The sequence below is a fragment of the Mytilus edulis genome, chromosome 3, assembly GCF_963676685.1.
Source record: "Mytilus edulis chromosome 3, xbMytEdul2.2, whole genome shotgun sequence".
NCBI lineage: Eukaryota > Metazoa > Mollusca > Bivalvia > Mytilida > Mytilidae > Mytilus > Mytilus edulis.
Window position 1 is genome coordinate 91,970,572 of NC_092346.1, and position 16,352 is coordinate 91,986,923.

General features: G+C 32.9%; 1 protein-coding gene across 1 annotated transcript; it reads right to left on the reverse strand.

The window, feature by feature from the left end:
- Nucleotides 1-5,930: 5,930 nt before the first annotated feature.
- On the reverse strand, nucleotides 5,931-9,038 carry LOC139517761 (uncharacterized). Its single transcript, XM_071309145.1, has 3 exons — nucleotides 8,843-9,038; nucleotides 6,683-6,871; nucleotides 5,931-6,325 (listed from the first exon to the last, which is right to left on the reverse strand). The coding sequence occupies exons 1-3, from the start codon at nucleotides 8,915-8,917 to the stop codon at nucleotides 6,257-6,259; spliced, it is 333 nt and encodes a 110-aa protein (XP_071165246.1). The 5' UTR covers nucleotides 8,918-9,038; the 3' UTR covers nucleotides 5,931-6,256.
- Between the last annotated feature and the right edge of the window lie 7,314 nt (nucleotides 9,039-16,352).

The following is a 16,352-nucleotide window of genomic DNA, read 5'->3' on the forward strand; positions in this document are numbered from 1 at the left end:
TTTCAAATAACTCACATTTATCAAATGTTCACGAATGTAGTAAAAAAAACTGAATCTTTACCCGATAAGTCATAGTTTGACGTCACGAAAATAACAATTTACGTTAGTAGTTATCAAAGGTACCAGGATTATAATTTAATACGCCAGACGCGCGTTTCGTCTTCATAAGACTCATCAGTGACGATCATATCAAAATATTTATAAAGCCAAACAAGTACAAAGTTGAAGAGCATTGAGGATCCAAAATTACAAAAAGTTGTGCCAAATACGGCTAAGGTAATCTATGCCTGGGATAAGAAAATCCTTAGTTTTTCGAAAAAATCAAAGTTTTGTAACAGGAAATTTATTTACATGACCAATTATTGATATGCATGTCAACACCGAAGTGTTGATAACTGGGCTGGTGATACCCTCGGGGACGAAACGTCCACCAGCAGTGGCATCGACCCAGTGGTGTAAATAGTTATCAAAGGTACCAGGATTATTATTTAGTACGCCAGACGCGCGTTTCGTCTTCATAAGACTCATTAGTGACGCTCATATTAAAATATTTAAAAAGCCAAACAAGTAAAAAGTTGAAGAGCATTCAAGATCCAAAATTACAAAAAGTTGTGCCAAATACGGCTAAGGTAATCTATGCCTGGGATAAGAAAATCCTTAGTTTTTCGAAAAATTCAAAGTTTTGTAACAGGAAATTTATTTACATGACCAATTATTGATATGCATGTCAACACCGAAGTGTTGACTACTGGGCTGGTGATACCCTCGGGGACGAAACGTCCAACAGCAGTGGCATCGACCCAGTGGTGTAAATAGTTATCAAAGTTACCAGGATTATAATTTAGTACGCCAGACGCGCGTTTCGTCTTCATAAGACTCATCAGTGACGATCATAACAAAATATTTATAAAGCCAAACGAGTACAAAGTTGCAGAGCATTGAAGATCCAAAATTACAAAAAGTTGTGCCAAATACGGCTAAGGTAATCTATACCTGGGATAAGAAAATCCTTAGTTTTTCGAAAAATTCAAAGTTTTGTAACAGGAAATTTATTTAAATGACCACATTATTAATATTCATGTCAACACCGAAGTGTTGACTACTGGGCTGGTGATACCCTCGGGAACGAAACGTCCACCAGCAGTGACATCGACCAAGTGGTGTAAATAGTTATCAAAGGTACCAGGATTATAATTTAGTACGCCAGACGCGCGTTTCGTCTTCATAAGACTCATCAGTGACGATCATATCAAAATATTTATAAAGCCAAACGAGTACAAAGTTGCAGAACATTGAAGATCCAAAATTACAAAAAGTTGTGCCAAATACGGCTAAGGTAATCTATGCCTGGGATAAGAAAATCCTTAGTTTTTCGAAAAATTCAAAGTTTTGTAACAGGAAATTTATTTAAATGACCACATTATTGATATTCATGTCAACACCGAAGTGTTGACTACTGGGCTGGTGATACCCTCGGGAACGAAACGTCCACCAGCAGTGACATCGACCAAGTGGTGTAAATAGTTATCAAAGGTACCAGGATTATAATTTAGTACGCCAGACGCGCGTTTCGTCTTCATAAGACTCATCAGTGACGATCATATCAAAATATTTATAAAGCCAAACGAGTACAAAGTTGCAGAACATTGAAGATCCAAAATTACAAAAAGTTGTGCCAAATACGGCTAAGGTAATCTATGCCTGGGATAAGAAAATCCTTAGTTTTTCGAAAAATTCAAAGTTTTGTAACAGGAAATTTATTTAAATGACCACATTATTGATATTCATGTCAACACCGAAGTGTTGACTACTGGGCTGGTGATACCCTCGGGAACGAAACGTCCACCAGCAGTGACATCGACCAAGTGGTGTAAATAGTTATCAAAGGTACCAGGATTATAATTTAGTACGCCAGACGCGCGTTTCGTCTTCATAAGACTCATCAGTGACGCTCATATCAAAATATTTATAAAGCCAAAGAAGTACAAAGTTGCAGAGCATTGAAGATCCAAAATTACAAAAAGTTGTGCCAAATACGGCTAAGGTAATCTATGCCTGGGATAAGAAAATCCTTAGTTTTTCGAAAAATTCAAAGTTTTGTAACAGGAAATTTATTTAAATGACCACATTATTGATAGGCATGTCAACACCGAAGTGTTGACTACTGGGCTGGTGATACCCTCGGGGACGAAACATCCACCAGTAATGGCATCGACCCAGTGGTGTAAATAGTTATCACAGGTACATTTGTACCAGGATTATAATTTAGTACGCCAGAAGCGCGTTTCGTCTTCATAAGACTCATCAGTGACGCTCATATCAAAATATTTATAAAGCCAAAATATTTATAAAGACAAACAAGTCCAAAGTAGCATCGTCATTACCTCCCATGTAACTGTATCGTATGCCCTTAAAGGGAACATTTTGTAACTATTATCGAAATCTCAATACTAAAATTGATTTCAAATAAATCCATGTATACCCCTTGCTGTATGGTGTTATCTTTTCGAAGTATTTTCCACTTTCGTTGAGAATATGTTGCTACAAAATACCTCTTTTTTTAACGTGAATCCTTTAAATACCTTTTGACAAGTTTTAAGTTTGTTAATCGATTGAAAGGTATTGAACGTCATATACAGACGTTACGACCTAAACATTCGCTAAATTCCTACACGCGAGCAAGTATGAAACGATTATTTCGACCTCTGTTTACGTTTTTGATAAAAAGAAAAAAAAAGCACGATTCATCGCTGAACCAAACCTGTGATAATTGTTAAACCGATTTTTATAAAAGCGCTTGGTTATACTGAGCTCATTTTAAAAACGAATGACAATCACGATACATAAATAAAATTTAAAAAACAGACAAAGATAAATTGGGACAATCATCGGTGACTATAAAGTCAATTTCTAGTCTACCTTATATATTGGTTCCTGTATTATTATGAAGCTGACGTCATACAGGAATTTCTTAAGAAGAAAGAGAAGAAGTTTGGAATATCCTTTAACTTTACTTTACACTATAAAAATTATGCTCTCTCACTTAAGCATTCAATATTTGGTGACTATGTTTAACGCATCTATCCCATTGTACTAGCGATAAATGATACAACAGATACAGTTAAATCTGCCTCATATCTTGAATTACATCTAGAAATTGACAATGAGGGTCGGGTGACAACAAAACTTTACGACAAAAGAGATGACGTCAGCCTCCCAATTGTGAACTTTCAATTTCTATGTAGCAACATTCAAGCAGCGCCTGTATACAGAGTATATATTTCCCAATTGATACGATATTTTCCGGGCTTGTATTTCCTATCATGATTTTCTTGATAAAGGGTTGCTGTCCACACGGCAGCTATTGAACTAGGAGTTCCAAATAGCGCAGTTAAAATTATCCCTTCGAAAATATTACGGACGACATCACGAGTTGATTCACCGTTATGGAATAACCGTTGCACAGATGTAATGGAATATGTTCCTTATGTACAATCCCATTCCCTTTTTACGAATGTGACCTACCGAATTGGACTATTTACCGTGTTGTTTAAAAACACGAGCAATACGAAGGGTGCCACATGTGGAGCAGGATCTGCTCATCCTTCATGAGCACCTGATATCGCCCGCAGTTTTTGGTTGGGTTCATGTTTTTCGTTTTCTATATTATGTCTTGTGTATAATCATTTGTTTGTTTGTTTTTTTTTTAGCCTTGGCGTTGTCAGTTTATTTTCTATCTGTGAGTTTGACTGTTCTTCTGGTATCTTTCGCCCCTTTTGTAGAAGTGATTACTGAATTGCGTAAAAAAAACCATCCAGAATATATATCAATCTATGGATTAAGAATTGGGGTCTGGCCTACCAATTTGGGCAATCTTGAACCGACCCAATTTAACTTACTTTTACTAAGATCGTGCAATTATGCTATGATGTAATCTATATTGTTGGTCGACTTCCGATATTTAAGTCTGGAGACGTCCTAACACCTTGTTACTTGTTGCAGTGTCCAAAAGTGTCATTTGACAGTATTGCTGACAATTGTCTGTTAACCAACCAAACGTGTGCTATAGTGAACTTTTAATTGGCCGGCCACTGCAGATGGATTATCACGAAGTTGTAATGTGTAACAGTGTCAAATCAAGGCATACCGGTATTTCACTTAATCGACAAAAGAGGGACGAAAGATACCAAAGGGACAGTCAAACTCATAAATTTAAAACAAACTAACAACTCCATGGCTAAAAATGAAAAAGACAAACAGAAAAACAAAAGTGCACATGACACAACATAGAAAACTAAAGAATAAACAACACGAACCCCACCAAAAACTAGGGGTGATCTCAGGTGCTCCGGAAGGGTAAGCAGATCCTGCTCCACATGTGGCACCCGTCGTGTTGCTTATGTGATTACAAATCCGGTAAATAGTCTAATTCGGTAGGTCAATCGCATGTTTAACAACCAAGTGTTTTACATAGTAGGTTCATGTCACGGGTTATTTGAACAAGTTCCCGTGGAAATGCATAAGTCAGGTACCTGTCATTCAGTGCTCAATTATTGATATATATCATATTTGTTTTTCATTGATTATTTTGTCCATCAATCAGGCTGTTCGTTTCTCGTTTGAATTATTATATATTTCTCAGTTCGCGGTCTTTTATAGCTGAATATGGGCAATGGGTTTTGCTTATTGTTGAAAAACGTTTTGTGACTGAAGTTGATAATTTCTATGTCATTTGGTCTCTTTTGAAGAGTTGTCTTATTGGCAGTCATACCAAATCATCTTATGTTCATTTGAACATTTTTCTACGCGTAAACTGCTCCCTTAATGTTTGTGAGACCTAAACACTATCACAACAAATATAACAAAAATACCGAACAAAAATGTGGAAGTCAATGAAAACTGACCAAAGCAAATGCTTTTTCGACTTTATCAAACAACAGGACGAATTGAAAATTACCATCATATTCCTGACTCAGTCACTGATGACGTTCTACAAAATCTGAGTAGCAGGTCTCGAATATTGTTTTAGTTGAGAAATGTATACTCCTTACACGGTTGAAGTTGGTAGATCTTATCGACCTGTCAACAAACACTGATAAGTTATGCTCGAATAACACAAGCTAAAAAGGCCAGATAAATTGCGATTGGTATGTTGCTGCTAAAGCGAGAAAACTCAAAATTGAAGTTGTCTCGTTTGTCATAGATTACTAAAATGACCAACGTAGTTAAATTAGAGGTATATGTCTAGAAATGATGCAAAGGAAACTGAGATTGTTATTTTTTTAATCTCTGTTCACAGAGAATACATTAATGAGACCTCATTAGAAAGATTGGATTGTTAATCGAAGGAACATAATTTATATAATCATAATGATGTATTCGCAATTAATTGTTTTAGCGTCTTTGATCTTGTTTTGTACAAGTGTCTGAAAGAACTCAGACTCATTTAGAAAAAGAAATGGTTGACCAGAAGACGTGTATAGTTGGAAAAGATGGAAATGCTGACAACCCCCTGAAAAATTTTCCTCCAAATTTAACAAACATGTTGTCAAGTATAAATTTTAGCAAAATGATCACATGTTCTTCAGTGTATCATGTTTTGTCTTGGCTCATTTTCACAACCATATATCCCTTTTTACATCTCAAAACAATAAACTTGCAGAGTATATAGCAACATTTTATGGGGGAAGTATTGAAGATTATTTCTTGAGGACAGAGTTTCAATCATTGATGTGGTGTAAAATGTGAAAAATCGAAGATTTTGATAGAAATTATTTAATAGAATGACCGAATTAAAAAAATTAAAACTTTCTTTGGAATTTTTAAGAATCAGTATGGTTATTGCCACTACACCAGTTAACAGTGTCACAGTATTTCTCTGTAATTCCTCTTTTGTTGGAGAAATGTTGGTTAATTTAACAGTTATTTTATTGGTAGAACGTACAGATGAGCAGACAAGGCATCATTGTTTGTATGTAGCTTTGGAAAATTTTGATATCCAAAACAAACAAGATAGGAGTTCAGATATGTTTCTCATTCGCATTCTTAATAACACTTGAGATTGAGGTTATTAATTTTTCAACTTTGCTTTATTATTGAATGATAATATGTTAACATGTGTACTTCTAAAACTGTTATGAGACATTAACTATACATCAATACACAGTAATTTTTCTATGATTTTTAAAGTCATATTCATACATGGCATTTATTCTTCTTCCATAGTTTTTTTATATTGATATGCTCCTTATATTTCTTACTTTCCAGGTTTACAACCATATTGAATGCATGCTAGTCGTTTAGATTGCACTTCAAAGTCCGCCATCTGAAATAAAAAGAGGATATTCATTTAATAATATAACTCCGTAAAGTAATACAATATAAATTTAAGTCTTTAACAATTCTTTTACAACTGAAGATTACATTTATACTGGAAGTATCTTTTTTTAGAGAATAAGACACCACGTAAACACAAGAAACTATATTTTTTTCCTCCCATGGGTCTTCTTGTCTTTCATACTCATTGTATTTTTGATCCAATTACAAATTTGTTACAGAAAATATCACCGCAGATAATTTGACGTGTGTAGGGAAATACAAAAATGTGTCCTACAAACATGTATGCATCGATTTTTCTCAAAATTTGAAATACGTGAATGAAATAATAACTCATCCTGTTCACCTTTTGTCTGTTTCCATCCGCAAAACTCTCGTCAATCTGCTTATCTAATGCATTTGAATTAGCTAGCAGTAAATCGTCAAATTTGGAAGGGCGCAATAGTTTTAAAAGTGCCAACTCATCCGCTGTGGAGAAAACATCTTTACGGCTATCATTTTCAATCATATCTTCCAAGTTATTTGTATTCAAAATCTACAATGTAAATCACGTACAACTTTATCATTCCTTCACAAATTATGCCTACTTTTATATTTTTGTTAATCTTAAACTTACTAGCTTCACATGTCACCGTTGTTAAGTACCTGTAAAGCACACCGATTCTACTCATAAATTATAATCAATATGAAATTCACATAAAATGTTTTTTTTTTATTTTCATAAATATGACATTTAAATTGGAACTATTTTTTTTTATGAAAACGCGTCGGGTGCATCAAATTTATGGGTTTTGTTTTATTTGTCCTATTTTTTGTTTCTTAGGGGACTTTTTCATTTCGCAAAATGAAGGGAAGTCAAGATCACTTGTGCATCCATGAAATAAAATATTAACAGAATGATTATAACTGGACATAATAACCTTAACAAATTGTTTTATGTAAACTAAAACTAACAACATATAGATTGAAAATTAGTTTAATCAAATGAATAGTTTGTCGTGAATAAAAAGAAATAAATAAAAAAAGCTATAGAGTATGCCATCTTGCGGCGTTTCCAAAATTATCTTCTGCGCAACTAAGAGATTTTAAGATTCTTTTAACAATCGAGAATGAGATTAACTAGCTGATGATTTTTGCAAAACAAATACAAAACCCCACACTCAACCTCGTCATTAGACAGCTGTTTTTTCCATTATAATTACATTTAAAATCTTTGACTATATACACACATTACATTTTACTGACAAAAAAAATAAATAATAGCGTATATTTATACCTTAAAAGGGAATTCATTTATATCATTCTATCAAATAAGGCAGATCAACAAACATGTTCATTACTTTTTTTAAAGTTCTTTTAAACAGAAACAATTCTGATTGTCAAATCAGTTAGTTGGTATATGTGTCTTCCGACAAGTTGGATTGTAAATTATCATAACACAGTACATATAGGCCTTATAAGGAATAATGAACGAATATTCAGAGAATTGATGACACAATTTTTACGAAAGCTTTTGCCAACTTAAGCTCTGGTTATCTATACATGGGGTAAACAATTCTTCGTATTAAAGTTGTAAAACAGATGACAAAATCACACAAAATACTGAATACTACAGTTTTAATGAAAGTTATCACTAAAAAGAGATATCATGTTTTAAAATGATGAGTTGATATTACAATCATGCTCCTATATACTCTTAGAATAGTTGTATTACTTCAGAGTATATTACTTTCAGAAAATGTATGCATTGTGCAGAACAAAATACTGAACTCAGAGGATAATCCAATCGGAAAGTCCATAATCACATGGCAAAATCAAATGACAAAACACATAAAAAATGAAGTTGTTATTCGTGATACACACTAGAAGTAAACAATATTTAATAAACCGATTTGTTTAACCGTAAAGAAGCGTTTTGCAATAGGCCTTGGTGCCAAAGTTAAAATTTTCTGTTGTCACTATCAAAGTTATTCATCAAAAACTTGGTCAAAGAAAACTTTAACGAGGTAAACCTGCAAAGTTATGGGTTATCACTTTCTTTTCTTCTTCTTCATAAATAGCTTTGTCAAAGAAAAAAAAATGCATTGTGATTTGAAAATTCCTGTCCTAGGCCAATCCAACGTGTGTAGAAAAGTAGGATAAGATTCTATTTATCCAAGTCTGTATGAAACAGACCATAAAAAAATTGACCGAGAAAACTTGTATCAGAAAACAGTGATAGTGACAACAGGCCCATACATTCAAGTATACATGTAGTAATATCCTATTATTATTATTACTATTTTCATCCTTACTATTACAATTATTAAACAGAATAGGTGATATTTTTTACTAATTGAATTATGGACATTCTATTGATTCAGTGTTTTTATTCTTATCATCAAAATCCATTTAATATTAGATTTGATATCAGAAAATTTACATATATTGGCAAAATATACGAGAAAATATTTTACATATTCTTATTTGTCTTTTAAATAAATTTGAAGAAAGTAGAAATACTTACAATATATCCGCATGCACTGCTAAGAAGAGTTATCACAGTAACAAAACAACACACGTTTGGAGCAAAGGCGTTCATACTGAATGTTACAACAAATAGTGTTTCTGTACAAAAATGTGTTTGAAAATAAACTGTTTAGCGTAATTGACTGAACGTTCACAATATTCACTTTGCCTTTTTATGACAAAACTCCCGTGTGGGTTTTAGGAGCGTTATAAGCTTTTATTGAATATATTAGTTTATCTAGTGCCAACGCACACAAGGGAACAATGATTTTAGTAAAAGAGTAATACCATTTTGTTTAAGTATTGTTATTAAAATATCCTCTTTAATAAATATTAAATTAGATCATTTGAATTTTAAGATTGTGTATCTTTCAAGCTTGTCACAAATAAACTAATTTCAAAATTACCTATCAGAACCTCATTCATTATACAAGCTTCAATAATTATCAAATTTGAAAAGTGTGACAAGGTTCATGCTTCATGACAGTCCAATGTATCAAATTTGAGACAACTGCTGAAAAATCATCATAATTCGGTTTATTCATTGATTTGGACTTTCATTTCTTGCATAATTGATAAATTTTCTTCATGATAGATAGGTCAGATGGGATGTAATAATAAAAAAATTCACAGCGATGATTTAATTATTGATGTTCACTAACATTGTCTGAATGCTTTGATCTTATACAAACATATGTATTACAATCAAAAATGATGTCATGAAACAAACAATTTATAGTGAATATCAACTTGAAATAGTTCTAGTGCGTTTATTAATACATTTTGTATATAGACAGACAAAAGGATAAATAGTAATACTATGAAATAAAACTCATTTAATGGTGAACATTCGTTTGATATTAAGTGTTTAAAAGATAAAAATAAAAAAAATTCCAAATGGATTAAAAGAAAATTTAAACCAAATTAAAAATTATTTTTAATTATTTCCCATGTTTTTGTTTTCAATGATCAGATCAAGTGTGATTTAGTTCTTCGAATTTTAAAAGTTTTGAGTTTAGCTGTAATTTATTAAAAAGTAACAAACTCAACTTCTGTTAAGTTTTGAAACCTTTATATGTATACCTGTAATTCATATAAAAAATATTATCCTATTTAAATCAAAAACAGTAAATGACCTACATGTATGTCACAAATATTCGTATGGGCAGACATCTTTGATTCGATGAAATATATATGGAAATCAAAAAATTAATGCAGTGTCTGAAATTAATGATTCGATTTTTTTAGAATAGGTAGAAAAGGCGAGAATTTGTATTGAAAGCACATACAATAAGCAAAAAAAGTTCTGTTATTTGTCTTAAAACTATAAAATCTCAAATTTCCAATTTTTAGTACATGGATTTTGCTTAATAAAACTGTACGTCTTTTGCACATGAATTTCCGTTTTAATGAAATAAAATTATTATATTGTCACCGACATCGTCTTATGATTTTAACCAATCCGTAATCAAGTAGGTATTGGGAAACGTCAAAAATTTACATCTTACTGCCAACAACGCGATGAAGTTACTTTTATTTCGACGTTATGTAATATTTTAACACCTAGACTATTATTTTGAATGAAGTGTAACGTTGGAGATTTTACGATTTTAAAACAACTTCAAAAACGTTTTTACTGCTAATTTTATTTGCCTCCTACATAAATTATCACAATTATATTTTAGAAAATATATAAGACTATAGTGATTTAAAAAAAAAAATGCAGTTGTACTTGTACTTCAAAAAACCAATGCAAAGATGTATGCAAAATTCAAAAAAACATTTCAGACATAAAAAGAAAATTTGGAATACTGCGCCCATTTACTTTTGTTTAACCGTAAGCTATTATTTTTAATCTAACATTGAGAAACCATGCGGAGTAATCTAATATACATGATTTTATGAGTTTTTTTGCTTTGACCTAGTTTTTTGGAAGTGCGAGTACACTAAGATATGAACTGTTTTGTTAGAGTTGATGTATTATATCTGCCTATACTGTTCCTAAACTGTCCCGTGAAAGGCGGAGTGTTTGAATTCACATTACTATAAGACGTGTCACGGTACTTTTCTATCCCAAATTCATGTATTTGGTTTTAATGTTATATTGATTATTCTCATCGGATGTTGTCTAATGCTTAGTCCGTTGCTGTGTATGTTACATTTTGATGTTGTGTCGTTGTTCTCCTCTAATATTTAATGCGCTTCCCTCAGTTTTAGTTTGTTACCCCGATTTTGTTTTTTGTTCATAGATATATGAGTTTTGAACAGCGGTATACTACTGTTGCCTTTATTTGGCACCAGCAAAGATGTTTTACCCCCCCCCCCCCCCCCACATTCTGGTATTTATCATTCCTTTTGAAAGAAACAGTATTGTGCATGTTGTACGTCTGCATTGTTATAACATGTCGTTAATTAAACTGTAAACCGTATTTCCAAAAAAAAGTTTATATTGACATAACCTAAACATACGTTTGAAACACTATTGATTGGTTTGGTTTATTAAAACAAACCGTATCTTATTCAGCCAAAGATACCGGCTATGGTACATTTAAAATTATTCATTTTGTTCCCAAATTTATTCTAGCGCGCCTTGATAACACAATAACTTCAATAAATAGGTCTTCAGGAAAACAACCAGCATAATATATTTATGGGGCGGATTTCTACAATACGTGTGAAAAAGTAAAGTCACTAAAATACTTAACTCCTACGAAATTTCGAAACGGAAAGTCCGTAATAAAATGAGAAAATCAAATTTCAAACTCATCAAAATAATGGATAACAACTGTCATATTCCTGACTTGGTGCAGGTATTTTATTATGCAGAAAATGATGGATTATACCTGGTTTTAAAGCTAGCTAAAACGTAAAATCACAAAATACTGATTTTACAAAATTCGCGGAAAATTTAAACGGAAAGATCCTTATCAGTCGTGTCAAATTCCATTTTATTCAATGTAATCCTTATAATACAACCCGGTGTATTACACGATGCCAATACATAATTAAGATACTCAGACAACCTTGTTTTTTTTGTTTTCCTTATTGAAAATTAAGCTCAATAAGAAAATTTAAGACAGCAGATTCTGTTTTAGTTGTTTATCACCAAGATTTAACTAAAGAGTGGGCCCGTTATACTATTTATCTAGCTGTCTGTCTTAAAGAATAACACACGGCCAGCGAAAGCTCTTTTTTAGAAAGCCCAGGTGGTCGTGTGGTCTAGCGGGACGGCTGCAGTGTAGGCGATTTGGTATCACGATATCACAGTAGCATGGGTTCGAATCCCGGCGAGGGAAGAACAAAAAATTTGCGAAAGCAAATTTACAGATCTAACATTGTTGGGTTGATGTTTAGACGAGTTGTATATACATTATGTACACAGCCATGTATCACCATCCGATGGATACATCTGTTGTAGAGTTGTCACTGACTCAGACGTACTTATAAATATAATTATTTTCTGTGACTGTATATTACATTAATTTGTAGGATCCTTTACTATAGATAATTTAGCTGATCTGTAACAATAACATCTTCATGCCTTATATATCATGTACTGTAGTACTGTAGTACGCCGCTAGATTAAAACTGACGAGGAAAGGTAACACACGGCCAGCAAAAGCTCTTTTTTAGAGAGCCCAGGTGGCCGTGTTATTACCATGAATATTTTTCAAATTGTAATTCATTTTCAGGTAAACTTCTATTATTAATCTTCAAATGTCTCAATGGAACAAATGTACCTGAAGTAATTTTTTCTTTTAATGGATTCACAGCGGGGAGAAGTCAAATTATGTAGAAATAAACTTTCCACTTTATAGGTAATTTGATTCAATGAATGAACGTGACTAGAAGATAAACGTCAAATGGTCATCATCTGTCATCATAGGTTTTTCCATCTCTATGATAACTTTTAGTACAATAGTAAACAAAATAAGTTATTTTATATGGCTGAATTTTTTTTTTCTTTCAAAAACATCAATTTTTTAAGGATGTTTAGATTCTTAGTTTTATAGGAAGTGTATAGGTATGTTAAACACAAAGAAGATGCCAGTGAGAATCACAATGGGTGGGTTATAAGTAATACAATGATATTCAAAATACTATAAAATAACAATAACAATGATAACGATAATTCTAATATCATATCCAACAAGTAATTATTAGAGACATATATCTTTTATTTCTGTTTAATTATGTTTCATGCATAATACATGTAACAATATCGCTTTGCTTTTATTTGTAATTTAAGTCAATTTTTTTAAAACTATTTTTCTCTAAAACAACATTTTTCATTCTACTGTGAACAATTTGTGTCATGAAATTAGACATTTTTTTGACTACCATTATGTCCACCTTTGTCGTAATTAAAAGATCTCCAATAATTTTTTGTTGGTTTGTGGAATCATGAGAAAGCGCATAAGTAACTCACAAATTATAAACATAGTTACATAATAAGATATATGAAGATAATTAAATGTGAGTCATCAATTCTTTCACAAGGAATATCTTCATTACGATACTTTTGAAAACCAGGCTCATTTTGCCTAAAATATTCAGGGGTTGGTATTCAATAGAAGGGCTTTGCATAAATATTGAGTAAAATTTTGCTGGTAGAATATACCTTGTACCAACAAGACCTCTGATCGGGCCAATCTTCACCAATGTTCTTTCAATGTTGAAGATCGTATACAAAAAGTATAATAAATTAAAAAACGAATTTGATTAGTAAATGTACTAAATATTTTTTGTTATCGTTTAATATATAATCAAAACATCTTACACTATATAATTATGAACTTCGCAGACATCATAATTAGTGAACACAACAGTTAGGCAATGATATGTAAAGGGTTATTACAATGATTTTCATAGGCAAAAATCGAATCATAGTGCAGATGAGATAAAAACCACAGTGATACATTCATGTGGTTGCATAGAGGTTTATCTAGTAGTTTTTCATGAGGAAATATGAGAATGCAGTGTTTATAGATGTTTTTAGTTTGAGATTTGTGTATACACTAACAATAATTTGAAATTGAAGGCAACAGGATAATGTTTCAGATACGGCGTTGCATATTAAGACTAGAGCATTTCCGTTTTGAATTTTTCCGGAGTTCGGTATTTTTGTTATTTACGTCAGTGAAAAGACTAAAATTAGTTTTGTACCGCAGTCCCACTAGGCCATGATCGCATTACGATTTGTGAAAAAATGCAAATTTTGACGATCGTGTAGATCGTAGTAAGGTCGTAACACGGTCAAGGTGAGGTCTTCAAGAGCGTGGCCAACTCTGAACATGTTCAAAACAATCGTGGTGCGGTCGTGGCAAAATAAGGTCGTAGTAGATCCGTAGTGAGCGCGTAATAAGGTCGTGCCTAGGTCACAGAGGTCGCTGTACCATCTTAGCGAGAGCGTAGTGAAAGCGTGATTCGATTCGTAGAGACTGCGCTACGATCTCACAGTGATGTTAATACGACCTCACTACGACCATCACGTTCTCACTGCGACCCAACTCATTTCTAATACGAATTTTCCAAGTTCACACCACGCTGTTGAAGATCATACTACGATTCTAGCACGTCTATGCCGTCCTCATCAAGCTCTTCGTACGACCTGACTAAGTTCATTCTACGACTATCATGCTCTTTCGTATTGTCACATAAAATGTATAAAAGCTCTCAATGTTTTGTTTGTCGGTATGTAATTTGGGCCTCTTGTCCTATTTCTCTAATGTCACGACCATGCTTGACACATCTGTGTCATCCCTGCTATCGTTCGCTAACACATCGTCATTTGAGCTTGATGGACCAGCAATAGGTTGTGATTCAGGTTGGATTGATCGGTCTGACATGGAATAGGATTCGTTACAATCAAAGCTCCTTCTGCCTCTATCCCCTTACCACCACTCCCAAGTGTTCTTGTATATTTTGGTGGCATGACATGTTGTTTCCGAGAAATCTACGTATTAATCAGAAAAAAAAGGAATGGAATCGTATTGATATGGAACACGATGTTGAAGTCATTGCTGTGAACGTAGTAAGATTGCAGTATGAATGCAGTATAATCGTGGAAAGAACGTGCTATAACTCCAGTCGAAGCGTGATAAGATCGTGTTGAAATCGGATAACTCCTGGTATGGTCGTAGTGAGAACGTAATGAGCGTAGAAAGATCTTGATAAGTGTAGTGGGGTCACAGAATAAGCGCGGTGAGAACATGGTACAATCATAGCGGGGTCGTTGTAGAAGCGTAATGAGGTCGTATCATCGTGGAGGCAACGAAAATGTACATGTTCATGCCGCTCATACCGCGACCTTACCACGATCGGAATTTATTTTAGATCGCAGTGAGCGTGGTGCTATCGTGGCCTAGTGGGACTGGGGCTTAATGGATATTATCATGGTCAATGTGTAAACTTAAATTTGATTTGACAATAAGTATTAGAATGGGTATAAAAAGTATACTCGATATAACATTCGAACCCTTATGTAATGGTTGAGAGATCTTTACTATGACGACAGACATGAACATGTACACTATACTACAAAGTATAGACAATTTCAAAGTAAGTGTTTCGTAGAATCATATACCCAACGACCTAATCGCTACGGATGTGCAGAAGTCCATTAGAGACTAGCATAACAGCAAGCGTGAAATTCCGTTTGACAACCGTCTTTGTGTTTGTGTAGCGATAACTGTAATTCATGTAATAATTGTACTTTCCCTTAAACTAGTCTCTATACAAATGATTGATTAATTAACCTGTATTATCAATGTTCGTTAACGTATTAAAATTACTGTTAGACACTTAAATGATGATTTCAAATCAATTAAAAATAATAAATTATACTTTAGTTTATAAAAATGCAAACTGTGTTAATTCTTTAAAAGACTTCAATTGTTCTCAGAAAACTTGTACGGTATGAACATAATTTGGTTATACATAATTAATTGCAAATTATAAAAAACTTTGTAACATTTGAGACAAACGTAATACTGAGATGCTATCTTGAAATTTGAAATGTTGTTCAAATTGAGGCGACATCAGTTTATCAATAATACAAATCAAATCAAGCCAACAAGAACATGGAATGCCTAGAACCTAAATAGGCACGATACCAGAAGCGTCGACAGGATGAGATTCTCCTGTTATACATTACAAATCATTTTTAATTGTTTGAAAATTCGGCTTTTTAATATGATAATACTTTATCAGAAATAAATTGCCAATTTATTGAGCACATACCGCAGAATCATCTATAACAGGCCAAAAATGACAACTTCAAAACAATTTAAATGAGAAACTAACGGTCTAGTTTATATATAAAATAATGAACGAAACGTAAACATAATTCGCAGCAAAAAACGACAAATAATGTATTATTAATTGTTGTTTATGATATTAATCAAGTGTACTAGAGTTCTTTTTTTCTCTTTGTAAATAAATAACTTTACTGTTGAGTCATTTTTGGTATTTTCTCTTTGCCGTTGCTCGGTAATTTTACATTCCGT

Excerpts from the sequence above, each read along its gene's own strand:
- LOC139517761 (XM_071309145.1), bottom strand. The coding sequence starts at position 8,917 with ATGAACGCCTTTGCTCCAAACGTGTGTTGTTTTGTTACTGTGATAACT. Across the intron at positions 6,872-8,842 it reads GCAGTGCATGCGGATATATT|ATTTTGAATACAAATAACTT; the intron begins GTAAGTATTTCT and ends TTTACATTGTAG. Across the intron at positions 6,326-6,682 it reads CGGATGGAAACAGACAAAAG|ATGGCGGACTTTGAAGTGCA; the intron begins GTGAACAGGATG and ends TTTTTATTTCAG.